The sequence below is a fragment of the Euleptes europaea genome, chromosome 4, assembly GCF_029931775.1.
Source record: "Euleptes europaea isolate rEulEur1 chromosome 4, rEulEur1.hap1, whole genome shotgun sequence".
Lineage (NCBI taxonomy): Eukaryota > Metazoa > Chordata > Lepidosauria > Squamata > Sphaerodactylidae > Euleptes > Euleptes europaea.
Genome location: NC_079315.1, coordinates 3,648,896 through 3,676,346, shown reverse-complemented (window position 1 = coordinate 3,676,346; position 27,451 = coordinate 3,648,896). Strand labels below are relative to the sequence as shown.

The 27,451-nt window shown below is 47.1% G+C and overlaps 1 protein-coding gene across 2 annotated transcripts in view; it reads right to left on the bottom strand.

The window, feature by feature from the left end:
• The window catches only part of NDST2 (N-deacetylase and N-sulfotransferase 2), a 29,640-nt gene extending 2,977 nt beyond the window's left edge, over window positions 1-26,663 (bottom strand). The window contains exons 1-9 of one of the 2 annotated variants that reach the window (XM_056848547.1): window positions 25,655-26,663; window positions 13,580-13,667; window positions 12,314-12,468; window positions 10,724-10,909; window positions 9,340-9,468; window positions 3,000-3,182; window positions 2,062-2,158; window positions 615-738; window positions 36-210 (exon numbers count right to left, since the gene is read on the bottom strand). In XM_056848547.1, coding sequence (XP_056704525.1) covers window positions 36-210; window positions 615-738; window positions 2,062-2,158; window positions 3,000-3,182; window positions 9,340-9,468; window positions 10,724-10,909; window positions 12,314-12,468; window positions 13,580-13,667; window positions 25,655-26,647 — 2,130 coding nt within the window. In that variant the 5' untranslated portion in view covers window positions 26,648-26,663. The remainder of the gene's footprint in view (window positions 1-35; window positions 211-614; window positions 739-2,061; window positions 2,159-2,999; window positions 3,183-9,339; window positions 9,469-10,723; window positions 10,910-12,313; window positions 12,469-13,579; window positions 13,668-25,654) is intronic. The other variant, XM_056848548.1, reaches the window with a different exon arrangement.
• Window positions 26,664-27,451: the final 788 nt, after the last annotated feature.

The window sequence follows — 27,451 nt, the reverse complement described above, 5'->3', positions numbered from 1 at the left end:
CCCTCGCCTTGACGTCGGCCACGCCCCAGGCTAACCTGATACCAGGAGTAGGCTCGGTCTGATGGGTTGATCAGGATGGTGATGATCTTGGCCCGCGGGAGCAGGGCGGCGCTGCGCTTGGGGACCGCCTCAGCGTCAAAGTAATTGGCGCTCTTCTCGAACATGAAGTCGGTGCTGGCGTTGGAGGGGATGGGGAAGAATTCCATGTACCTGTCAAGAAGAAGAAGAAGAAGAGTTGGTTTTTATATGCCGACTTTCTCTACCACTTAGGGAAGAACAAGTCGATTCAAGTCCAAGCAACACCTTATGGTACCAAAAAGATTTTCGGTGTCTCTGACAAAGGCAGTTCTGACTCTCGAAAGCTTAGACCCCCAAAATCTTAGAGCAGGGGTGTCAAAAATATGGCCCACGGGCCAGATCTGGCCCACTGAGAGCTCTTATCCGGCCCTCGTAACAAAAGAGTTCGACACCCCTGTCTTAGAGCACAACCTTTGTGCTACTGTCCTTTAATCTAGCTGTCTGCAAAAAAGAACCAGAAGCCCTGCTCTGTCTTCCACGTAGGACAGACCAGAGTAGGGTCTCCGTCAGGGCACTGAGGGTCCCCTTGTGCTTACCAGTCAATCCCTTTGTGGTAATTGGGCCCGTTAAAGAACTGGATCTCTTCATAGGTGGACGGGCTGGGGAAGTTACTGGTAACGGCTGGGTGCATGGAAAGGAAGAAATGCACAGCCGTTGTGCCTGCAAAACAATGTGGAAAGAAAGGCTTATCACCCACTGGGGTTGCAGACAGCTGTGAAATGCATCAGCAATGTTTCTCAAAGCTGCCTCTCTATGCTCAGTGTAGGCAGGGATACTTGGCCTGAAGGAAACTACAGCAGCTATTAGAATCATAGAGCTGGAAGGGTCCACCAGGGTCATCTAGTCCAACCCTCCTGCACAATGCAGGAAATTCACAACAGCCTCCCCCCACCACAACCCCAGTGAACCCTACTCCATGCCCAGAAGATGGCCAAGGTGCCCTCCCTCTCATCATCTGCCTAAGGTCATAGAATCAGCACTGCTAACAGATGGCCATCTAGCCTCTGCTTCAAAACCTCCAGGGAAGGAGAGCCCACCACCTCCCGAGGAAGCCTATTCCAAGGTGGAACCGCTCTGTTAGAAAATTCTGCCTAATGTCTAGACGGAAACTCTTGATTTAATTTCAACCCGCTGGTTCTGGTCCGACCTTCCGGGGCAACAGAAAACAACTCGGCACCCTCCTCTCTATGACAGCCCTTCAAGCCCTTGAAGATGGTTATCATATCATATTCTTTCTGAGGCAGACAGGACATGGGGTTTCCCGCAAGGTAGTACTCAAATGATGAGGGTGGAAATATTTGGAATCCACTCTGAAGCCTGGCAACACAGGCCCATAGGAACGGATGGTGAACACTGGCTGATCCAAGCCACTAGGGGGCACCAGCAACCCTCTCTGTTCGTTTCTTTTCGTTCTCAGGTTCACCAGCTCGGCCTGTGGGCCCCCCAACTCCCCGCCTGGCAGGTCTGGAGTTGTGCAACAGATAGCAAGATGAAATCCAAGAGAAGAAGAAGAGTTGGTTTTTATATGCCGACGTTTTCCACCACTTAAGGGAGAATCAAACTGGCTTACAATCACCCTCCCTTCCCCTTCCCACAACAGACTCTCTGGGAGGTAGGTGGGGCTGAGAGAGCATGACTACCCCCAGGTTACCCAGCAGGGATCATGTGTAGGAGTGGGGAAACAAACCCGGTTCTTTAGATCAGAGTCCACCGCTCCAAACCACCACTCTTAACCACTACACCACGCTGGTATTTTCTGCCGCTAAGAACTTGTAGTGTCCTCCTCCTCCTCCCCTTCCACCTGCTCCTTCCCAGGAGGACTGACTCTGCTCTGCAAGGTCCAGATCATATGTGCTAATAAAGGTGCTATTAAATGGCCCAGGAAGAAAAGCCCCGGCTGAATGGAAAGAAGTCCGTGATACAGGTAGAGAGTACGAGTCAGGGTGCCATCTCTTTGAGGGTCAACAGATCATAGAACGTCACCGGTTTTCTGAGGTCCAACGATGAGGAACTTGGGGAGCCGGTCACACGTCTTCTCCTTGGACCAGATGTCTTTGTGCCGCTTGTCATCGCAGGGGTTCTGCAGCGAGGGAGAAAGCGAGAATGAGACCGTGGGCACAGTCTGTGATAGCGGGAGGGGGGGCACCAAAAATCACCTGTGGCTCAGTTGCAGAGCCTCTGCTTGGCATGCAGAAAGTCCCAGGATCAATCCCCGGCATCTTCAGTTAAAGGGACCAGGCAAGTAGGTGATGTGAAAGACCCCTGCCTGAGATCCTGGAGAGCCGCTGCCGGTCTGAGTAGACAATACTGACTTGGATGGGCCCAGGGCCTGATTCAGTAGAAGGTAGCTTCATGGGGAGGTACCGTGGCTCAGAGCCTCTGTTTGGCATGCAGAAGGTCCCTGGTTCAATCCCCGGCATCCCCAGCTAAAGGAACTAGGCAAGCAGGTGATGTGAAAGACCTTTCTGCCTGAGACCCTGGAGAGCTGCTGCCGGTCTGAGTAGACAATACTGATTTTGATGGAGCAAGGGTCTGATTCAGTAGAAGGCAGCTTCATGTGTTCATCTGAATGCCCTCCCAAACAATCTGGTCTACAGAATGCACAGAAATACACTGCCCCCCCTACAAAAAAGCATAACGAAGCTGGCATTTCCATTGTGGTCCATGTTGAGGCCCCCCCACCAAGCTTCATGACATGCTCCCCTGTCCCTTCAGAGCCTGTCCAGGACTCCTTGGCTGCCCTGCCAACCATTGACCAACCATGTCCTGGAAGGCCACGTGCTGTGTTTTTTTAGTTGCATTTTGGGCAAGGTGAGGGTGCTCCTCCAGCGTCTACCACGCCCTTTCGCTAAGCTTCGAGAGGCCTCCAGCCAGAGGATAGGGAAGGGGAGGCAGCCCTTCGCCCTGTCTTGCCCTCTCACCTGCCACAGGGGGTTCTTCTCCTGGGAAAATATCTCAAAATACTTTCTGGCCAGCTGGATGGGGGGCAGCGTCTGAAGGCGGAGGTTGGTCCAGCACTGCACAAACTTCACCAGGCTCTCGAAGGTGTAGAGCCCCAGGCGGTCGTTCCCGTAGTTGGACAGGTGCGTCATGAAGATGCTGATCTGCGGACAAGGAAGGAGAAGACCAGGGCGCTCGTCAGGAACAACAGGCCGCTGTGGATCGGCTCATGAGAACATAAGAACATGAGAAAAGCCCTCCTGGATCAGACCCAGGCCCATTGAGTACAGCAGTCTGTCCACACAGTGGCCAACCAGGTGCCTCCAGGAAGCCCCCGAACAAGACGACTGAAGCAGCATTATCCTGCCTGTGTTCCACAGCACCTAACATAATGGGCATGCTCCTCTGATCCTGGAGAGAATAGGTATGCATCATGAGTAGCATCAATTTTGACTAGTAGCCATGAATACCCCTCTCCTCCATAAGAACATAAGAAAGGCCATGCTGGATCAGACCAAGGCCCATCAAGCCCAGCAGTCTGTTCACACAGTGGCCAACCAGGTGCCTCTAGGAAGCCCACAAACAAGACGACTGCAGCAGCATTATCCTGCCTGTGTTCTACAGCACCTCATATAATAGGCATGCTCCTCTGATACTGGAGAGAAGACGTGTGCATCATGACTAGTATCCATTTGGACTAGTAGCCATGGTTAGCCCGCTCCTCCATGAACATGTCCACTCCCCTCTTAAAGCCTTAAGAACATAAGAAAAGCCCTGCTGGATCAGACCAAGGTCCATAAAGCCTACAAGCAAGACGACTGCAGCAGCATTGTCCTGCCTGTGTTCCACAGCACTTGATATAATAGGCCTGCTCCTCTGATCCTGGAGAGGATAGGTGTGCATCATGACTACTATCCATTTTGGCTAGTAGCCATGGATAGCCCTCTCCTCCATGGACATGCCCACTCCCCTCTTAATGCCTTCCAAGATGGCAGCCATCACCACGTCCTGGGGCAGGGAGTCCCACTATTTTATCAAGCTTTATCAAGTATTAACCGGAGACCTATACGTCTTAAATTAAAGTGGTGGCTTAAATTAAAGAGACACCCATCGGCTTTCCGATCTGCTGAGCAGAGGCTGCCCACATGGCAGGGGCCAAGAAGCATTTCATATGCTTCCGCCACAGATGCTACGTCAACAGAGGCCCTGGCGAGGCCAGGTTTACTGCCTGCCCCACCCGCTGTGCCTAGCCACACCCAGAACATCTTGCTGCCTTGGTGTTTTGCTGCCCCGCCCACCGGGTAGGGCAAGGAAGACGGGTTCCCCAACCAAGCGGGAAACCGAGGGCTGTGCTTTAGTACTGCAAGATCTATGCTCCTTTCCACAGCAATAGCTAGCCTCTCGGGTGAAAAATGAGCAAAATCAATCAATCGGTTCTTCAGGCAGGTTCTTTGTCATTTTGGTTCTTTGGCTTAATGCCGTATTCTATCTATTTTTAAGAAAATTATTTTATTACATTTCTATCCTGCCCTCCCCGGCCTGAGAGGGGAGCTTAAGGAAAGGAAACTTGAAAGAGGGCATCGGGCATCTGTGAAGGGAATGTCAGAGGCCGGCGTGTGGAAACCCTGCCTGTGATCTAAGTGCCAAATCACACACGGCCTTTTTAAGTGCCAAATTGCACACGGCCTTTCTGACCCAGCACAATGTTGTTTCCCAGGAGCAGCCAGTGCTGCAACGAACCTGAAGGGCTGTCATACAGAGGAGGACTTGAAGGGCTGTCCTATAGAGGAGGGTGCCGAGTGGTTTTCTATTGCCCCAGAAGGTCGGACCAGAACCAACGGGTTGAAATTAAATCAAAAGAGTTTCCGCCTAGACATTAGGAAGAACTTTATAACAGTTAGAGCGGTTCCTCAGAGAAACAGGCTTCCTCGGGAGGTGGTGAAGCTCTCCTTCCCTGGAGGTTTTGAAGCAGAGGCTAGATGGCCATCTGTCAGCAATGCTGATTCTATGACCTTAGGCAGATCGTGAGAGGGAGGGCATCTTGGCCATCTTCTGGGCATAGAGCATGGGTCACTGGGTGTGTGTGTGTGGGGGGGGAGGTTGTTATGAATTTCCTGGACTAGATGACCCTGGTGGTCCCTTCCAACTCTATGATTCTATGAACTCCCCCAAGAGACAAGCCTGGGGTGGGGTGTGCTCTAAACATGAGCTGTCATTTTATCTTTGCATGGCTGTCATGACTGGGGTGTAGCTGGGCCTGGTGCTGCCACCGAGGAGTCCCTGGAGGCTAAGAAACAAGTCCAAATGATGGAAAGAACCATGTTAAGGCCCAATACTCTCTTGTGTAACCGCTAACATAAGACTCTCAGGAAAAAGGAAAAAAAAGATCAACGGAATGGAACCGTTTCAATGATTACGTGGCCGCCTTAGTCATGTTTGCAGAAGTGTTCCTGGATGGCTTTTACAAGCCACTTTACAGATCCGAGGGCAGCACAGGCCATATGTTTTGCAAATGTCCCGTGTCCCTGGCCCTGCTTACAAACAAAATGCTGCTGAAGCAAAATTTCCCTTTTTGACGTACAAACACCCCTCTCCCATTGGGCTAAAGAGCTCAGACCTCTGCACTCAGGAAAAAAACAACCCTCTGGTTTTAGGTGTTTGAGTCTGAATATTAGCACTGTCATTGTGAATTCCCAGAAGGGACGGGAAAGGCCAAGGCTAGGATACATAACGGGTTGCTCTCCCCACCCCCCTGCAAGGACTTGGCCCTTAGGCAATGGAACATTTCAGGAGAGAGGAGACTAAGGAGGAGCGTTCAGGGGGTCTTTGGTTCTTTTTCACACCCCACCCTGCCTAGAGCTCCCCTTGCTTGCTTTCTAAAGTCCCATTTCTTCACCCAACCCTATAGAAGAAGAAGAGTAGGTTTTTACATGCCGACTTTCTCTACCACTTAAGGGAGAATCAAACCGGCTTACAACTGCCTTCCCTTCCCCTCCCCACAACAGACACCCTGTGAGGCAGGTGGGGCTGAGGGAGCTCTGAGAGAGCTGTGACTAGCCAAAGGTGAAATCAACATAGTAATAAGAGCATAAGAAAAGCCCTGCTGGATTAGACCAAGGCCCATCAAGTCCAGCAGCCTGTTCACACAGTGGCCAACCAGGTGTCTCTAGGAAGCCCACAAGCAAGACGGCTGCAGCAGCAGCATTATCCTGCCTGTGTTCCACAGCACCTAATATATTAGGCATGCTCCTCCGGTACTGGAGAGAATAGGGATGCATCATGACTATTATCCATTTTTACTGGTAGCCATGGATAGCCCTCTCCTCCATGAACATGTCCACTCCTCTCTTCAAGCCTTCCAGGTTGGCAGCCATCCCCGCATCCTGGGGCAGGGAGTTCCACAATTTAATAAGATATTTATTTCTTCACATTTATAGCCCGCCCTCATTACTGGCAAGCCGGGCTATAGGATAAGATCTTATAGAAGAATATAATTCACAACTGAATAAAAAAATGGGTGTTTCTGCCTTTGCCCTTTCCACACAGGCGGACTCTCTGTTCGATTGGGGTATTTAAGAATCTGCCAAATAATTCGTTGAGCGGTGAGTTATTGTGTCTGGCCGAGAAGAAAAGTCTTTGAAAGGTTGTAATGGTTAAGAATTCTGGATAATCTGGAAGCACAGGAAAAGATGGGGGGGGGGGCTCAGTCCTCACTGCAAACGAATGGGAGTTTCGTGGCACCTGAAGTGTGCAACGGAAAAGACAGCATTCAGCCCCTTGATGCCCACAGGCTTAGACAGGTGAAACGTGGGAGAAGCACCAACTCAAAAAACCTCAAGGGACAGACAATCTGCTCCAGGAAAACTTGAGGAAAGGCACGGGATGGCTGTCTTTTCTTGGAATGGAAGGAACTGGCCTTTCTCTTGACAGGCCTTGTCTCTCGCCGGCTAGCCAGAAGATCAAACATCTCATGTTTACACTGCAGAGATGAACACACAGATGTATGCCCCCCTCCCCAGCAGACTCCGATTCCTGGCTGTGTTTGCTTACTCATAAAGAGCAGAGGGGAAGAAGCATGTCGTGCAAAGCTGCTGCGAGGGGTTGCTGGGCCCTTCACCGCTGGGACACCTCCAGCACCAGGAAGGAAGGGGGATTTTGACAGCTGCCCAGCAGAGCAGCCTGTCCCACAAAGAGCAACTGCAGGGCTGAAAGCCAGGAAAGGGACCGGCGGTACAGAGCTAGGAGGAAAAGGGGACATCTTCAGCTGCGGAAAACAGGACATGCTTTTTGCGGTTGTGGCATTGCGTCCTCATAAAACGCTCACTGATCCGTCCTGAAGGAAAGGGTCACCTTGGGAAATGCGATGGGGGGTACCCACGCAGAATGGCTCCTCACAAAAAACAAAACAAGCCCAAAGATTCAGAGGGAAGGGAATGGCGATATCATCACATCAGCCTTAACATACTGCCGACTCACTGAGGTTCCAGGGGGAATGAGGTTAAGTCTCATGAATCTGGCCACCTTGTTGTCAACGGGGGAAGTGAAGAAGTCTTCTGCTAAGGTTCCAAACCTTTTGGTTATGGCTCTGAAGATATCACTGTTAAGACTACCCCCCCCCTACCAAAAATAACCACGGTCTTGGAGGCTCAGCCTGTCTGCTTCGGTGCCGAAGGTGCCCTTGCTGGTTGGTAGGACTGTGCATATTGATAAACCTGAACCAAAAATAAACCGAAAGAAAGCCATTTCTGTACATTTCAGGTTCAGGTTTACCGAATTCCAAAACCTGGGGGGGAAAGCCAAAGCTGAATTGGCCATTCCCGAAAAAACCAGGTGATTATCTGGCATTTTTGGGTTCTCCTCAGGCTTTGCAAAGTAACTGAGGGGCATTTTTTGAGGTAGAGCCCCCAAACTCTCAGGGTAGCTTGCAGGGATTCTCCTTGCAAGAACCCCCAAGTTTGGTGAAGATTGGGTCGGAGCGTCCGAAGTTATGAGGTCTGGAAGAGGTTGTCCACTCCCGCCTCCATATGCAAGCAGGAAGGTAAGAGTCAGATACTCTCTTCGTTCGCTAATCGGCTAATGTTTTTCTATGGAGGAGGGAGGGGGTGACCTCTCCAGAGCCCATAACGCCAAACCCTCTGACCCAATCTTCACCAAACTTTGGGGTTCATGCAAGGAGAGTCCCTGAAAGCTACCCTGAAAATTTGGGACCGCTACCCTAAAAAAAATGCCCCCACAGGAGCTTTGCCAAAAAACCCCTTTGTTTCCTATTGTGGGAATTTTCCATTAGCTAACTTTCGCTACGTTGGCGCAATCCTGCGCTGAGCAACCACGGGCAGCGTGTGACACTTCGCCTGGTGAAGGAGAAGTGATTGGTATCTGGGTCCTCCTCAATCTGCCACAAGTGCTTTGCAGTCAGGTTTTTGTGTGTGAAGATCAGCCCCTGGTTACCTGGAATGGTATTCTGAGGATAGAAGGGCCTTCTGGGTGTTGGCCCCGAGCGTCAGCCGCCTGATACTGTGCTGAGCTTCCACTGGCCTTTTGCCGCTTGAAGGAGGCAGTGATACCCTCCCCTGGAGGATTCTTGAATGGTTTCCTTTACAGGTCCAAACTTTGGCACTACTACTGGCCGAGACACAGTTCCTACAGCACAATAGGAGATGCGTCTTGGTTTCTTTCCAAGACTTTGTTGAGATAACTGTACGGTTTATCTCAATAGTTCCTAGAATCAATTATATTTTGGATTTTCTCAACACCAAAGTTTGGCAAATATTTGCCCTTTATGGTAACCTTAAAAGAAATCTGTTTCCCACGCTACTGTGGTCAAAACCTGCAATGCAAAATCAAAAACGCTTTTACTGAGAATTTAGCCATCGCCATACAAAATGGCAATTGAAAATAAATGTGCAGTTTTTAAAAAGTTAATCATGGCCATTAAATTATGTACATTAAGACTGTATTATTAAGATAACATACTTATATTTAAAGTTCAATACCAGCGTTGGCATTTTGTTAATTTATATATTTATTAATTTTTTTGCAATAAGTAATTTAAGAGCATAACTTCCAAGCTAGGACTGGGGCAGACAGAATGGAGACTGAATAGAGGATAGGAATTTTTCGATGACTACTTTTTAAAAAACAGCTTGCTCACTGATGCCAAGGTGATACTATTCATAGTTGCGATATCACACCTGAGAAATAAAGGAAAACAACTAAATACGAGAGGCGGTCTGTTTCTCCTTGTCTTTGTTCCTAGCTAGACTGCTTACATTTCCTCACAACGAAGGACAGAAAGCTGGGATCCAAGCACGTGGCACATACCGGGTTCAAGAGGACCGTCAGGAAGAGTTCGCCACCACGGATGCTCTTATCAAGCTCTTTGGAACCGCCGGGATATTCGTTGTAGAAGATGGTGTGAGTGAAGAGACCACACGTTTGCCGGGGCAACACCTGGGTGAGCCAGGGAGAAGAAGAAGAGTTGGTTTTTCTATGCCAACTTCCTCTACCACTTAAGGGAGAATCAAACTAGCTTACAATCACCTTCCCCTCCGCACAACAGACACCCTGTGAGGCAGGTGGGGCTGAGAGAGTGTGACTAGCCCAAGGTCACCCAGCTGGCTTCATGTGGAGGAGTGGGGAAACCAACCCGGTTCACCAGATTAGCATCCTCCGTTCATGTGGAAGAGTGGGGAATCAAATCCGGTTCTCGAGATCAGAGTCCACAGCTCCAAACCACCGCTCTTAACCACTAAACCACGCTGGCTCTCAGCGTGGTGAGCCAGGGAGAGAGGAAAAATTAGGGGCGGCAGAAGGAACTGGGCACCCATCTCAAGAGGTACCGAATATAATACAGGAAAGAACAGAAGGTGGAGCTGAGTGTGACACCCCCAATTCCACAAGAATTAGACAATTCCCTGGATTATCCAGGTCTGAAAACCTCCGTTACTACCGTGGGTGCCGACTCTGAGACTTTGCTGGCGCAAGACTCTCTCGTTCAAGGCCCCATTCACTGCCAGGAGAAGGCTGGAGGTAGGGCATGGAAGCAGCCAACTGGGAACTTTCCAGCTGTGGTCTGAGGGGTTTCTTCAACAATACCAACATCCACTGATACACCCACTTGGCAAGCGGAGTGCTCAAAATACTGGGATCCATACCTGAGCACTGGTCCTCTCACCAACAGGCTATCTCCACTCCAACATCCCAGATCAACATCTAGCCCAGGGGTGTGGAGGTAATTTGTTATGAGGGTTGGAAATGCAGAAACACAGATTTGGAAGGGACCTCAAGAGTCATCTAGTCCAACCCCCTGCACAACACAGGAAATTCACAACTACCTCCCCCCCCCACTCCCCCAGTGACCCCTGCTCTATGCCTAGTAGAAGGCAAAAAACCTCCAGGATCCCTGGCCAAGCTGGCCTGGAGGAAAATTCCTTCCTGCCCCCAAAGTGGCAATCGGCATTGCCCTGCAAAGGGCTCTGTCTAGGCCAGGGTTTCGAACTCATTTGTTATGAGCCTGGATATGACATAAATGTCACTTGGTCGGGCCGGGCCACGTCTCACCAGCCCAGATCGGGATTGGGGTGTGTGTGGCTGCCTCGGCAGGCTCGCAGGCCGGATAAGAGCTTTCAAGGGGCCAGATCCAGCCCACGGGCCATACATTTGACACACCTGCTCTAGACAACCCACGGGGGCCTCATTGTCTCACCATGATCCCGTTGTGGACGAAGCCTCGGCGGTAGCGGGCCGGCCGAAGGTGGGGATACTCCTCTGTGCTGGTGACCTGGATCCCCCAGACAGTCTTCCAGGCTTCGTAGAGCTGCGCATGGACAGGATATACCCCCGAGTGGTGGGGGGCGACTGCGTAGCCCAAGTCCGTGGGAATCCCGTGCTCCTGGAGACAGAAAACAGCTTTTAAGAGCTCACCTCCCTACCGGTGGTTTGCAGAGGCAAGAAAAGGGGCAAAACGATTACCAGTGGCCAGTGGCGGAGATACAAATCTAAACAGAAAAAAGGAAGGATTGGGGTTTATAGCACGGCATTTCAGCTAAGCTTAGAAACAACCAGTTGCCCATGAAAAGAATTCCCTCCTGATGGACAAGCAGGAAAGCTTTAGGGGAAGGGCTGTAGCTCAGTGGCAGAGCATCTGCTTGGCATGCAGAAGGTCCTAGGTTCAATCCTTGGCATCCCCAGTTAAAGGGACCAGGCAAGTAGATGATGGGAAAGACCTCTGCCTGAGACCCTGGAGAGCCACTGTTGGTCTGAGTAGACAATGCTGACTTGGATGGACCAAGGGTGCGATTCAGTATAAGGCAGCTTCATGTGTTCATGTGATCTGACTCACGCTGGGCGGCGTGGCCAAGAGTCAGATTCACGTGGCTCGGCCTCTGAGAAGTCAGAAGAGACTGGGCCCCGTGGATCCACTGGCTGGAAGGGTCCAATTTTCGGGTCAGTCCGGATATGGGATGTCTGGATGTGGGATACTCAATCTGTATATATAAAACTATTCAGTAAGAACACTGAAAGACATGTGAAAGACTCTTTCACGTACATGTGAAACAGATCTGGGAGTCTTAGTGGACCACAAACTGAACATGAGTCAACAGTGTGACATGGCGGCTAAGAAGGCCAATGCAATTCTGGGCTGCATCAATAGGAGTATTGTGTATAGATCAAGGGAAGTAATACCACCACTGTATTCTGCATTGGTCAGACCTCACTTGGAATACTGGGTCCAGTTTTGGGCTCCACAATTTAAGAAGGATGTTTACAAGTTGGAGCATGTCCAGAGGAGGGCGACCAGAATGGTCAAAGGTCTGGAATCCATGCCCAATGAGGAGAGACTTAAGGAGCTGGGTTTGTTTAGTCTGGAGAAGAGAAGGTTGAGGGGAGACATGATAGCCATGTTTAAATATTTGAAGGGATGCCATGTTGATGAGGGAACTAGCTTGTTCTCTGTTGCTCCAGAGACTAGGACACGGAGTAATGGATTTAAACTAAGAGAAAAGCGATTCCACCTAAACATTAGGAAGAACTTCCTGACGGTGAGGGCTGTTCGACGGTGGAATGCGCTGCCTCGGAGGGTGGTGGAGTCCCCGTCTTTGGAGGTCTTTAAGCAGAGGCTGGATGGCCATCTGTCGGGAGTGCTTTGATTGTGGGATCCTGCATGGCAGGGGGTTGGACTGGATGACCCTTGTGGTCTCTTCCAACCTTGTGAACTTTTGAACCCCAAAACGATGGAGGCAGGACAAGGAGGCTTGTCAAGAGTCAGAACGGGGCCAGCCGGTCCCTCCCTTACCTGAGCAAACTGCTTGTTGAGCCTCATCTGCTCGGCCAGGACCGTCACATTGTGGAAGAGGTGCGGCTGCATGTGGCTCCACATGTGGGGGAACCACCAGAACTCCTTTCTGTGCTTCAGCAGCATGTCGTCGCCTTCGTCTTCCTCGTCGGTACCTGGGGGGAGGGGGAACCGCAGGAAGGAGGAGAGGAAAATGGAAGTATCACCGGTTGGCCATCCTCGTGTACTAACAAGAGGCCTTCACTGTTATAAAGCACGCACACACAGGTATGGGGTTATCCTTCCAGAATTCTAGGCCATTCCTGAGCTCTTTTTATGTTTAGCCCGAAGAGAAGACTGAGAGGGGATATGATAACCATCTTCAAGTACTTGAGGGGCTGTCATATAGAGGATGGTGCCGAGTTGTTTTCTGTTGCTCCAGAAGGTCGGACCAGAACCAACGGGTTGAAATTAAATCAAAAGAGTTTCCATCTAGACGTTAGGAAGAATTTTCTAACAGTTAGAGCAGTTCCTCAGTGGAACGGGCTTCCTCGGGAGGTGGTGGGCTCTCCTTCCCTGGAGGTTTTTAAGCAGAGGCTAGATGGCCATCTGTCAGCAATGCTGATTCTGTGAACTTAGGCAGATTATGAGAGGGCCATCTTCTAGGCACTCTGTGTGTGTGTGTGTGGGGGGGAGGTAGTTGTGAATTTCCTGCATTGTGCAGGGGGTTGGACTAGATGACCCTGGTGGTCCCTTCCAACTCTGTGATTCTGATTCTATGATTCTGTGGGCTCACACTGGCCTCTGTGGAAGTGCGGCCCTGGTGCGCCAGCTCTGCCTCCCGCTGGTGTCCTGATGGCGCACATCTGTCCACCGTCTTCCCAGGGGGTGTTCCCAGGGCGGCTTCCTAACCCCCCCTTCAGGTTAGGAACGCCCCCTTTGCCCTTACCTTGCTTTACGCCACCTTTTTGGTGGCATGGTCCTGTAGAAAACTATGGAGCTACGGGGCTCAAAGGTAAGAGCAGCTTCCTGGCTTCAGTGCGGGAGGGGGGGCTGAATCCTCTTTTGGAGAAGGCGCAGCTGCGCTGCCTCCAGCCACCGGCTCCGCCCGCCCCCTCAGGAATGGGCTGCCCGCCTCCCACAGTATTCAAATGTCAGTGAGACGGTCTGAGCGGAAGATATTCCGTGTGATTTCCAAAAAGCTGTGTTGCGGTTGACTCTGCCTGACATCTGGAGGACAGATACCAAGGAGCACGTGGGGCAGGGGATAAGGGACAGGGCGCTTACCTGTATGGTAGAATTTCCCGGAGAACCCCAGGTTGAAAGTGAAGTTGGGGACCAGCGTCCTCAGCTTGTTTTGAGTGTTCAGGAGAGCCTGTGGGGGATAGGGAGAGAAGGGACCGAGAGAGACACTTGGAGTCGATTTCTTGGCTATAGAACAACCCCATTGAAGAAGATAACAGCAGTTACCCTGACCTCGTTGCTGGTGGGAAGGGGATCACGGTATGGCCCATTTTCAAGGCCTCCGCCACACCACCCTGTTCTCCACCATTTGGCCTCGAGGTCCTTGCAAGGGCAGCAAAGCCCTTTGGGTCTTGTTGGTTGTGGCCCTATTGTTGCTGACTGCGAAGGGGCCCCTATAACAGTTCAAGCTTCAGGGTCCCAAAAACATAGGTTCGCCACTGATGGGAGACTGCCAAGGAATACCAGGGTTCCCTGCAGTGGAAGGCAGCGGCAAACCACCTCTGCTAATCTCTTGGGAGTGGCTGTGGCTCGGTGGTAGAGCATCTGCTTGGCATGCAGAAGGTCCCAGGTTCAATCCGCGGCATCTCCAGTTAAAGGGACCAGGCAAGTAGGTGATGTGACAGACCCCTGCCTGAGACCCTGGAGAGCCGCTGCCGGTCTGAGTAGACGACACTGACTTTGATGGACCAAGGGTCTGATTCAGTATAAGGCAGCTTCATGTGTTCATGTGTAAAACCCCATAAGGGGTCGCCCTAAGATGGGTGCGAATAGGCGGCATTTTACATACACACACACAGAGATTTAAAAAGTGGATTTCCCGCACTGGAGCCCAGGAGTCCGGCTACCGAAACTACGCTGGCTCTCTAAATTTAGCAACCTGCTGCCAGTAACTTCCTTGTTCAACATTCAGCGGCTATCTCTGGGAACACAGAGGTGGTATAAAATATTCCTATTTCTGCTGAGAAGAAGAAAGCACAAAGCCTGCAAATGGATTACCATATGCAAATTTATTGCATTTACATAAGTGCAATTTACTAGACATGTTCCCCCCCCCCCCCGAAATGCAGCATTTCGATTAAATATTTCCAGGTTTCCTGGCTTCTCAAGGCGAGAAAAACCAATGCTCAGAATTTCAATCTCTCACAGTGCAAACCAAAGGACCTTTTCCTGGGAGTAAGTCGTATTGAGTAGACCTGTTTAGGATTGCTCTCTTGGTCTAGGGATTCTCAAAGGGTAAATTACTCTACTACAGCCAATATGCATAGTGTCACCCTAGGATCTGGAAGATGCGGGTTTGAATCTCTGCCACAGAAGCTTGTTGAGTGACCGTGCTCCAGTTCTACGCTCTGCCCAACCCACCTCACAGGGTTGTTGTGAGGATTAAATGCAGAAGGGAAGAATGCTGTGAGCCGCTTTGAGTCCCAACTGAGGAGAACAGTAAGGCATAAAAGAAGTAAATCAATAAACTCCGCTACACAGCCCACTCCGTTTACTGAGACGGGATCAAGCGTGGTCTGCTACATTCTTGGTTCAGGTGCAATCCTAGGTAGAGTTATATCTTTCTAACACCATTTACTTCAATGGACTTACAAGGGTGTAACTCTGCTTAGGACTGCACTGTTCATTTTGGCAGTCACCTCCTAACCCGACCAACGTATTTTCTGCTTAATCTCATAAACTTAGAAGAAGAAGAGTTGGGTTTTATATACCGACTTTCTCTACCACTTAAGGCAGAACCAAACTAGCTTACAATCACCTTCCCTTCCCCACAACAGACACACCCTGTGAGGTAGATGGGGCTGAGAGAGCTGTGACTAGCTCAAGGTCAGCCAGCTGGCTTCGTGTGTAGGAGTGGGGAAAGAAACCCAGTTCACCAGATTAGCCTCCACCGCTCACGTGGAGGAGTGCAGAATCAAACCTGGTTCTCTACATCACCATCCACCACTCCAAACCACCGCTCTTAACCACTACACCACACTGGCTCTTCTACGAAGAAGCCGTAGAACTTAATGTTTCCTATACCATGAATTCACAGTTTCACCAAGCCAGTATGGAATATTACGAATAGGGTTTCCAACCTGCAGTTGGTGGCTAGAGATCTCCCGCTATTACAACTGACCTCCCGGCGACAGAGATCAGTTCCCCTGGAGAAAATGGCCGCTTTGGAAGGTGGACTCTATGACATTATAACGTTTGGAAGCCCCTCCCCTCTCCAAACCCCACCCTCCTCAGGCTCCACCCCCCCGAATCTCCAGGTATTTCCCAACGCGGAGCTAGAGTTCCTAATTACGAATCAAAGCTTCAGTACAGGTACAAGTTTCCAGATGCCAGTGTTGGGAAGGCAAATGAGCAAAACTGGCCTGGGCAGTATGGGAACGGGACTGCCATGTTCCTTTCATGTTCCTTGGGGGAAGAGGGGACGAAAACAATGAATCGATGTGTGGGAACAGATGTGCAAGAGACGGGGCCAACTCCTTGTTGTGTTCAGTATTGCATTCAGTTTTGGGTACCACAATTTAAGAAGGATGTAGACAAGCTGGAATGTGTCCAGAAGAGGGCAACAAAGATGGTGAGGGGTCTAGAGATCAAGTCCTATGAGGAAAGGTTGAAGGAGCTGGGTATGTTCAGCCTGGAGAGCAGACTGAGAAGTGATATGACCATCTTCAAGTCCTTGAAGGGCTCTCATATAGAGGAGGGTGCCGAGTTGTTTTCTGTTGCCCCAGAAAGTCGGACCAGAACCAATGGGTTGAAATTAAATCAAAAGAGTTTCCGTCTACACATTAGGAAGAACTTTCTCACAGAGCGGTTCCTCAGTGGAACAGGCTTCCTCGGGAGGTGGTGAGCGCTCCTTCCCTGGAGGTTTTTAAGCAGAGGCTAGATGGCCATCTGTCAGAAATGCTGATTCTATGACCTTAGGCAGTTCATGAGAGGGAGGGCATCTTGGCAATCTTCTGGGCATGGAGTAGGGGGTCACTGAGTGTGTGTGTGTGGGGAGGTAGTTGTGAATTTCCTGCATTGTGCAGGGGATTGGACTAGATGACCCTGGTGGTCCCTTCCAACTCTATGATCCTTTGGTCACTGGAAGCCCCACGTAGGGTCCATGCCTCCGATTTCTACGGGCATTTATTGATGCCAGCCATCTCGGCCATAGTAACTGCAAGCATTCTTCTTCCGATAAATTTCTTTTTTTTTTTTTTTTTTTTTTTTTATAATTTTTTATTGAATTTTACAATATAAAAAAAAAGAAAAGAAAAAAGAAACAAGAAAAAAAGAAAGAAAAAAAATACATATATAGATATAAAAGGGTATTCACATAACATATTGAATACATTTCATTTTTTAATACATTCATCAAAAGAAAAATACCCTTTCCCCCCACCCACCAAAAGTGACCCATCACCATGACTTCCATAGAAGTGTCCGGTAGCTTTATTTATTTATCTAAATTCTAATATTGCTTAAAGAATAATTTTCTATAGCTCACTAAATAACAAAGTAAAATCCATTTTTGCCAACTTATCCCAATATGAGGTAGCCTTAAACCATGTTAACTTAAATTCTTCCAAATCATTTCCATGCAGAATTTCTGTTAATCTGGCCATCCTCATATATAACCACACTTTCTCTCTCCATTCTGTAATTGAGGGTTTACTTGTTTGTTTCCATACTCTCGCTATCACAATCCTTGCAGCAGCAAAACTATATTGACAAATAATCCTATCCCGATCATGAATATCGTTTGTGGGTATTCCCAATAAACAAAATAATGGTTTTCTTTTCACTTTACTATTAATCAAATTATTTGTTTCTTTTATTATTTTTTTCCAAAAATTTTTGATTTTTTTACAAGTCCACCAGACATGCATATAAGTTCCTCTTTCTTTTCCACATTTCCAACAGATTCCTTTATCTTGACTGTTCATTTTGGATATCATAAATGGGGTTATATGCCATCTATAAAACATTTTATAGAGATTTTCTCTAATTTCATTAGTTATTGTAAATTTAAACTCCCTCTTCCATAAATTTTCCCATTTATCCAGGTCTATATTGAATCCTAAATCCTGCATCCATTTGATCATGACTGGTTTAATTCTTTCTTGTTCTAAATTAATAGTCATCAATAATTTATACATCCTACCAATCAATCCTTTATTTCCTTTATCTAATATCTTTTCTAACTCGGATTTATTTTTACTGAATCCAAATTTACTATCTTTATTAAAAATATCTTGTAGTTTATAATATAAAAACCAGTCTTTTATATTTAACTCTTCCCTGCTTTTTAAAGCCCATTTACTCTCCTTCCATTCAATAATACCCCTATATATCTCTATATCTAAGTTTAATTGTTTTCCCCTCTTCATATAAGCTTCTATTGGATTAATCCACCCCGGGGTCGTATTTTCTAAAGTCTTCTTATATTTTGTCCAAATTTGAAATAACCCAGCTCTAATAATATGAATTTTAAAATCTCTGTTTACCTTTTCCTTTTCATACCACAGATATGCATGCCAGCCATATCGAAGATTATACCCTTCTAACTCTAATAATCGATAATTTTCTAATTTAATCCAGGTTTTTAACCAGAGAAAGCAGGAAGCCTCATAATATTGTTGCAAGTCAGGTAAACCTAATCCTCCTGTTTCTCTTAATTGAATCAAATTTTTATACGCTATTCTATGTTTTCCTTTTCCCCACAAAAATTTTTGAATATCCTTCTTCCAAATTTTAAAAACTTTGAACCCCTTAATAATCGGTAAATTTTGAAATAAAAAAAGCATCCTGGGTAATACCATCATTTTAATCACCGATACTCTACCCCACAATGATAAGGGTATTTTTTCCCAATTTGTCAAATCGGTATTTATTTGTTGCCATGTTTTTTCATAATTATTTTTAAATAAGTTAAAGTTGTTAGGAGTTAACCATATTCCCAGATATTTTACTTTATGTTCTATACCAAAACCTGTTACTCTCGCTAATTCCTGCTGCTGCAAGAGTGTAATATTTTTGACCAATATTTTAGTTTTATTTTTGTTTATTTTAAAGCCTGCAAGTTTTCCGTAAACCTCAATCATTTTGCTCCATTCAGCTATCTGAGTAATAGGATCAGTTAAAAAACACACTAAATCATCTGCATATGCCTTAACTTTATAATGATTTCTCCCTATTTTATAACCTACAATCTCTGCATTCATTCTAATTTTTCTCATCAATACCTCTAAAATAATAATAAACAACAGTGGTGAAAGAGGGCACCCTTGTCTGGTGCCCTTTTGTATTTCAAATTGTGATGATAATTCTCCATTAATTATTAGCTTAGCAGTTTGACAAGTATAAATATTTCCAATAACCTTTTGAAATTTATCACCAAAACCCATATATTCTAACACTTTCCTCATAAAATTCCAATTTACATTGTCAAACGCTTTTTCTGCATCTAAAAATATCATTGCAAAAGGTGTATTATCAAATTCTGCATATTCTAGTAAGTCTAACACAACTCTAACATTTTGATTGATTAACCTCCCTGGAAGGAATCCTGCTTGGTCTTCATGTATAATACTATTAAGAATTTTCTTCAATCTATTCGCTAAAATCATCACAAACATTTTATAATCATTGTTTAATAATGATATTGGTCTATAGTTTTTAACTTCCATTAAATCAGCGTTTGGTTTAGGTATTAAAACTATATTTGCTTTCTTCCAGGTATTTGGAATGGATCCTCCCTGTATACAATTATTCATAACTCTCAATAAATTTGGTGATAGTTGATCCATAAAAGTTTTGTAATAAAGATTTGTGAAGCCATCTTCTCCTGGTGCTTTGTTTAATTTACTTTTCTTTATTACTGATTTTAACTCCTCTAATGTTATTTCTGCATCTAATAATTCTTTCTGTTCCTGTGAGATTTTATCCCATACAAATTGTGTTAAATATTTTTCTATCTCTTTTTCTAAAACTATTCCCTGTGTATAAAGATTAGAATAATAATCTATAAAAGTTTCTGTAATTTTTTGTTTATCTAATAAAATTTTTCCATCCTTCCTTATTTTCAATATTGGCTTTCTCCTCTCTTTATGTTTAAGTTGCCATGCTAACATTTTGCCTGGTTTATTTGAATGTTCAAAAAATCTTTGTCTATTATATAATATTTTTCTTTCTATATCGGTAGTTAATAAAATCTCATATTGTTGTTGCCAAGTTTTTATTTTATCAATCTGTTCTTGTTTAAGTAATTTGGTTTGTGCTTTTCTTAACTGTATTTCCGCCTGTTTAATTTCCTCCAGTATTTTTTTCTTTTTTGACTCTCTTTCTCTAAACCACCGCGAGTTTTGTTGTATTAAAATGCCTCTTATCACTGCTTTCCCCGCATCCCAGACAACATCTTCAGATGTGCCTTTATTTATGTTATCTTGAAAATAATGTTGTATTTCTACTTTTATTTTGTCTGTAATTTTCTTATTTTTTAATAAATATTCATTAATATGCCAAGATTTGTTTTTCTTAATTCCCAAATTCATTTGCAACAACAGTGCATTATGATCTGAAAGAACCTTCGGTAAAATTTCAAGGTCATCTAGTTTGCATATAATATCTTTAGATAGCCAAATCATATCTATTCTAGAGTGAGATTTATGTCTTGAAGAGTAAAAAGTATATCCCTTTTTATTACCTTTTTTCATTCTCCACGCATCAAACATTTCCCATTGTTCTGTTAAATGATCAAAAATACCAGGTATTTTACCTTCAAATTTCCCCTGTTTTTTTTTTGCTGATCTATCTAAACGAGGATCTGTTACTCCATTGAAATCACCCATCCATAACATATTTTCCGTAGCATATTCAGCCAATGTCGATATTAGATCCATATAAAATAATTTTTGGTTATTATTAGGTGCATATATACCGACTAATACTATTTTTTGGTAACCACACAGAACCTCTACCATCAAAATCCTCCCTTCCCTGTCTTTATACAACATCTTTGGTTCAAATATTAAAGGAATGTACATAGCTATTCCATTAACCTTTTTCTTATCATTACATGAAGTAAACAGTTTACCTAATTTATTTTGTTCTAATCTTAAAACCTCTTTTGTTAAAATATGTGTCTCCTGTAAACAAAAAATGTTAGCTTTTGATTTCTGTAGATGATAGAATATTTTTCTCCTCTTATTTGGAGAGTTTAAACCATTAACATTCCATGATAGTATCTTCATCATTTGTTGGTTAGTAACTCAAATTTTCCCCCAGGTATAATACCCCTTCCCCCCCTCCTCCCCCAATAGTATCCCCATCTCCTTCTCATAAATCCTCAGACCCTAATTCAGTCTGTGTCCTCTTCTTCCGTCAGAGATTTTCCTCCTGAAGCTTCTGCAGCCTTCTCATTCTCTGTAAGTTTCTTTTCAACCAGTTCTTTAATTGGTTGTTGTGGTGGTTTACTTAATTCTCCTTCATATCTCCGAAAGAACTGATCAACTTTAGCCATGTCAGTAAGTTTGAACCTCTTTGTTTTGAATATAAATGAGACTCCTTGAGGGTATTCCCATCTATGTTGTATTCCATTATATCTCAGCCTTGCCACCAATTCTGCAAACTCCTTTCTTTTTCTCAGTAGTCTCCCTGGTATCTCCTTCATTAGTCTCACTGGTTGACCTTCTATTGTTAAAGGATTTTTGTAATGTTTATTTAGTATCAGGTCCCGGTGAGATCTTGAAAAAAGCTGTACCAAGCAATCCCTTGGAACTTTGTTTCTGGATGCATAAGCAGAGTTGACTCTATAAGCTGTAATTATCATCCCTTCCACTATTGCTTCTTCTTCTTGCAAAAAATCAGCCAGGAGCACTTTCAAATATTCTTTCAGGTCAGAACCTTCAGTCCGTTCTTTAAATCCGCGAATACGAATCCAGCTCTCCTTTATCCGCATTTCTAACATCGCCACATTATCCTCTTGCCGTTCTTCACGTTCCTGGCGGGCCTCCAGTACAAGTTCCATAGTATCAACCTTTTTTCTGGTTTCTTTATTTTCCTTTGCTTGTTTTTGCTGTTTCGCCTCCAACTTGTCTTGCTTCACAGTCAAAGCTGAGATAGAGTCCTGCAATGTTGAGATAGCTGCAGTATTCTGGTTAAGACCTTGCTTTACATAGTCCATATCTTGCTTCATTGAGACAACTTCAGATTTTACTTCTGTCACTTCTTTTTTGACTTCAACCACTTCAGTTTTAACTGATGTCACTTCCTGAAGTGTTTTTGTTAGCAGCTCTTGCAAAGAGTTCAGCGTGGCATCAGCTTTCTTAGTCATTTTTGCCAAAGAAGTTGATCCTGTTACTGGGGAGGAATCTGGAGAAATAGCTGGACTAGTGAGAGATGGTCTTCTTTTTGTTTGCATAGATAATTGAGTCTGAAGGGTCTTGGGGTCTTTAATAAGTACTTTAGGGTGCTTTTCTGAGTCCTTTTTATTTTTTCCTTCTTTATCTCCCATTGAAGGGCTCAAAAATGCAACATTTGTAATCCAAAGGAGAGGAGAGGGGGGGGGGAGAGATGACAGTCTCACAACATCAGTTCAAAGAATCTCAGTAATGGAGCATTTAACTGGTAAAGTCAATCTTGAAGAGCCAGCTCAGTGATCATAAATCTGCTGGATATCTCTTAAAACTGTCAAAGTCAACAGAGCAGGAAATTCAACTGCGCCACAGTCTGGCAAAAAGCCAAGTTTCTTTTTGTATTCGTTAGCAAGTATAGAAAAAAAAAACCAGCTTGCTTCTCCCTATGAGTTATACCACCAGACACCCCCGTGAATCACTAGTTGTACATCAAAAGAGTAAAAAAAAAACCTGTTGTTTCTTCCGTGCCTTTAAACCGCCGTCCCGATCAGCCTGAGAACAATGGCGCCTGCTTCTCCGCTGGTTCGCCCGAACGCTCCCCGCCGCTTCCAAGGCAGGGAGCGCATCAAGGGCAAGCCGCGAGCCGGCCGCTTGCTCAGCTTCCCCTCTACTTCAAGGGGAGCCGTGGCTGTTGTTCGGGGGAGGGGGGATTCCCTCCCTCCCTTGCCACTTTGATCGGGGCTCGAGAATCGTGCTGCCACGGTGATCAGCAACGGAAGTGGAAGTCCTTCTTCCGATAAATTTCTGTGGAGCGGGCAACCTGCTGTGCCGCTAAAGTTTGGCGTGAAAACGAGAGAAGGAAGAGAGGACACTAAGAGGCTTAGCACCTCTGTGTACAAAAGGGAGATGTAAAGCCTGCTTGGGTTGCTATGACAACACATCTGTCAGCTGATAAATCCCAAAGAACCAGGTTTCGGAGCAGCTGCAGTTGTTTTGTTGACAGCCCTCTCCAGACCCCGCCCCCTGTGTGGAGCAGCCCCTGAAGCTAGAACCTTCCCAGGGTCTTTGCTGATTTACACGTTTTCAGAAGTTTGCGTCTTAAGAACACCAACCAGGTTAATAATCAGCTGTCATTAACAAAAGTGTGTGTGTGGGGGGGGGGAACTCTCCAAAAACGCTATTGAGAATCTGTAGTCCAGGGAGGTGGAAGATGTGGTTCCTAACAGTCTGGAAAGCAACGGGAAACCCAGGCATTCTGCCGTAATGCAGGGGCACAGCTGCAGAGAAAGGAAATCTGAGAAGAGGTGGTTGGTTTCTACTGGAAAGTTTCTCAGGTGGGGGGCAGCTGGTCTTCCGGTGATTTCACTTGGCATGGGCTCTGTTTCCTCCCCGTCTTTCCTACACCTGTTGGCCCTGCAGCTTTCTCGGACGTCCAAGTTTCCTTTCCAGTTCCCTGACTCGGAAGTCCTCACAAGAGATTTCAAATTCCTCTACAACAAGCTGTGTAGGCATGCATAATAAACATATTTACACAATTTGCCAAGTTAACTCAATTTGCTGGCCAATATGCAAGTATGCTCTGGCCAAAACAACTTTCCCGAATAGTAAAGTAGCTCCATGTCTTTCCTTTAGGAGGCAAAGATGTCTAAGGTGATGGGGAGGGACCGTGGCTCAAGTGGTAGAGCATCTGCTTGGCATGCAGAAGGTCCCAGGTTCAATCCCTGGCATCTCCAGTTAAAGGGACCAGGCGAGTAGGTGATGTGAAAGACCTCTGCCTGAGACCCTGGAGAGCCGCTGCCGGTCTGAGTAGACAATACTGACTTTGATGGACCAAGGGTCTGATTCAGTACAAGGCAGCTTCATGTGTTCGTTTTAGGGGAGGGGCTGTGGCTCAGTGGCAGAGCATCTGCTTGGCATGCAGAAGGTCCCAGGTTCAACCCCCAGCATCTCCAGTTAAAGGGACCAGGCAAGTAGGTGAGGTGAAAGACCCCTGCCTGGAGAGCCACTGCCGGTCAGAGCAGACAACACTGAACTTGATGGATCAAGGGTTGGATTCAGTAGAAGGTAAGGAGAAGGGGATGTAGCTCAGTTTTAATCTGCCTGGCATGCAGAAGGTCCCAGGTTCAATCCCCGGCATTTCCAGTTAAAGGGACTGGGCAAGTAGGTGATGTGAAACATCTCTGCCTGAGATCCTTCAGAGCCTCTGCCAGTCTGAGTAGACAATACTGACTTTGATGGACTCAGGGTCTGATTCAGTATATGGCATCTTGTTGAGTTCATGTGTTCAAGATTTATGTTGTTTTAGTGTTAGACCAAATGCACCTGAATATCTTCAGGTTCAGTTATCAGGAAAACAATTATTTTGTCGTCGAAGGCTTTCACGGTCAGAGTTCATTGGTTCTTGTAGGTTATCTGGGCTGTGTAACCGTGGTCTTGGAATTTTCTTTCCTGACGTTTCGCCAGCAACTGTGGCAGGCATCTTCAGAGTAGTAACACTGAAGGACAGTGTCTCTCAGTGTCAAGAGTAATATATAGTCAGAAAAGGGTTGGGTTTGAGCTGAGTATTGTCCTGCAATGATTAGCACATTACTTTTGCAGGACAATACTCAGCTCAAACCCAACCCCTTTCTGACTATATATTACTCTTCCTACACCCTTGACACTGAGACACTGTCCTTCAGTGTTACTACTCTGAAGATGCCTGCCACAGTTGCTGGCGAAACGTCAGGAAAGAAAATTCTAAGACCACGGTTACACAGCCCGGATAACCTACAAGAACCAATTCTTTTGTCATCAGGGAATCCCTCCTCGTTCTTACAGGAAGCCAGCAACAAATCCATGGCATTATTTCATGTTTTTACAAATATGAAAACTCATTAACCTCTCCGGGCCCTGCAATCAGATCACTTCTTTTAAATGGGTAAATCTGAGCTTTATCTGCTTTGCCTGATATTTTGTTTTAACTGATGTCAGATTATTCCTCTGTTTCGCTCTGCTAAACCCCTAAATGAAATGTTGTTTAGAATGACGTTATCTGAGTTTGTTCTGGTGGCCACTGAAGAAGAATTGTATCCTAGCCTGAAAGTGCCACTCGCCAGAGGATATGCGGAGAGTTCTACGTAGGTTGGCATGGGGGGACCCCAATTTTGGATCCAGGCTGCAGTAGAGAGCGCCCAATGGTTTTCTAACCCAAAATGACAAGTCAGTGGGCTCAGGACGGAAAAACAAGATCGGTCTGTGTGTGAGCAGGTGAAAAATTTTGGGGGCTGTGGTGCTTTGAAGAAGAAGGGTTGGTCTTTAACCCCGATTTTCTCTACCTTTAAAGAGTCTCAAAATGGCTTACAATTGCCTTCCCTTTCCCTCCCCACAACAGACATCTGTGAGGTAGGTGAGGCTGAGAGAGTTCGGAGAGAACTGTGACTGGCCCAAGGTCACCCAGCTGGCTTCATGTGGAGGAGTGGGGAATTGAACTCGGTTCTCCAGATTAGTCTGCTGCTCATATGGAGGAGTGGCGGATCAAACTTGGTTCTCCAGATTAGAGTCTGCCACCAATGTGGAGGAGTGGGGGAATCAAACCCGGTTTTCCAGATTAGAGTCCGCCGCTCATGTGGAGCAGTGGGGGATCAAACCGGCTCTCCAGATTAGAGTCCGCCGCTCATGTGGAGGGGTGGGGAATCAAACCCCGTTCTCCAGATTAGAGTCTGCTGCCCTTAACCACTACACCACGCTGGCTCTTTGAGCATGCATGCGTTTAATTCCCCCCAGCCCCTTTGCCCATCTTTACCTCTACGTCAGACACTTTCATGCGCGTGCCTTCTTTCCCCACGAAGATGTCATCGATGTCCACCAGGACGTAGCGATCCAGGGTCAGACAGAGACGCTTGCCGGTCAGGTAAGCGATGGAATCCACAAAGATGAGCTTGTGCAGCCAGAAGTTAAGGTTATTCCCAAAGAGGACCCTCTGGATGCCGTCGTGGAGGCCCAGGTCCTGCACGACTGTTGCGTGCAGGGCCCTGTGGGGGGCCAGGTGAGGGATCGACTCGGAGGACTTAGTGCTGGCCATCAAGACGGGCTCGTAGGTGGTGTGGTTGGACTGGAACACCGTCCAGTCGTCGCCCGGGAGAGGGCCCTGCTCCACCTCGTTCGCCTGCGTCACGTACAGCAGAGGGGCGCTGGGATTGATGTGATAATCCCGCAACCCCAGGTTGGAATGTAGGAAGAGAGGGAAGCCCTTGAGCTGAGCGCTAAGCAAGCTGTTCTCGTTGGCCTTGAAGAAGCCGATAATCCCGACCCCGTATTCCACACAGTATTTGTCCAAGAGGTCCCTGTTCCAGGTATCCAGGTTCACATACTTAAGAACGTTCTCGTAGATAATCAGGGCGTACCGGCCGTGGTCCTTGTCTGTCAGAGTGGGCATGTCCCCCTTCCCGGGGGCAATCTCTGTCCTGTACTTGAAGCGGCTGGACTCTAAGATGGCCACAATCTCCTGGCCCAGCTGGGAATAAATGCTCTCCACAAAGACCAGCACTACGGGGTCCGTGCGAGAGTTGTCCACGGACTTAGCCAGCCTCCAGCTGGCCTGGGGCGGGAGGAGGACCCGGTGCTGGCTGCTGCAGTCGCTGAAGGGCAAGGGGGGCGGCTCTTTGATCTTGGGGCTGTTGGTGACATAGTAGGCCAGGAAGCACATGGAGACCAAGCTGAAGGCGATGAGCAGCAGGATCAGCCGGTGGAGCTCCAGCTGCCGCACGTGCCGCACCACTTTCCACAGCTGAATCATGGTGAGGCGGGCGGCGCACCCCCTCCTCACGCTCGGCGCCCACCGAGCTGCCTCCGGTGCCTCCACCGCCACCGCTGGAAGAGCCAGGGGCAGCTCACGGAGAGGGAACGGGAGCTGCGGAGAGAGGCAAAGCAGAAGCGAGCAGCTACAAGACCAGACGCCCAACAGTTGGCCATTTATCTCAAGTAACCATGGCCTTCAAGTCCCATCGCTCCTCCGTGCGGTGCCTTCCTCTTCTGCTCCTCCTGTGTCTCGGGACCGTCCTAGGGAGGAGGGGGCTCATGTGCCATTAGGAACTTCCCGGCTTCCAGACCGAATTAGCCGGCTGTCGGGGAAGGGGACGCGATGCATAGGCCCTCCACGATCCTAGGAGCTGACTTTGCCGGTCACATGGTGGTCTCTCTTGATTGGCAACCTACAATAAAAAAATAAAAATAAATGAGTTGTTAGGGGCACAAAACACACGAAGGGGAATTCTGTGAGGGGAAGAAGAAGGAGGAGGAGGAGGAGTTAGAGTTGGTTTTTATATGCTGACTTTCTCTACCACTTAAGGAAGAATCAACCCGACTTAACAATCACCTTCCCTTCCCCTCCCCACAACAGACACCCTGTGAGTTAGGTGAGGCTGAGACAGCTCTAAGAGAGCTGTGACTAGCCCAAGGTCAACCAGCTGGCTTCATGTGGAGGAGTTGGGAAACAAATCCAGTACACCAGATTAGCCTCCGCTGCTCATGGGGAGGAGTGGGGAAACCAACCCGGTTCTCCAGATCAGAGTCCACCACTCCAAACCACCGCTCTTAACCA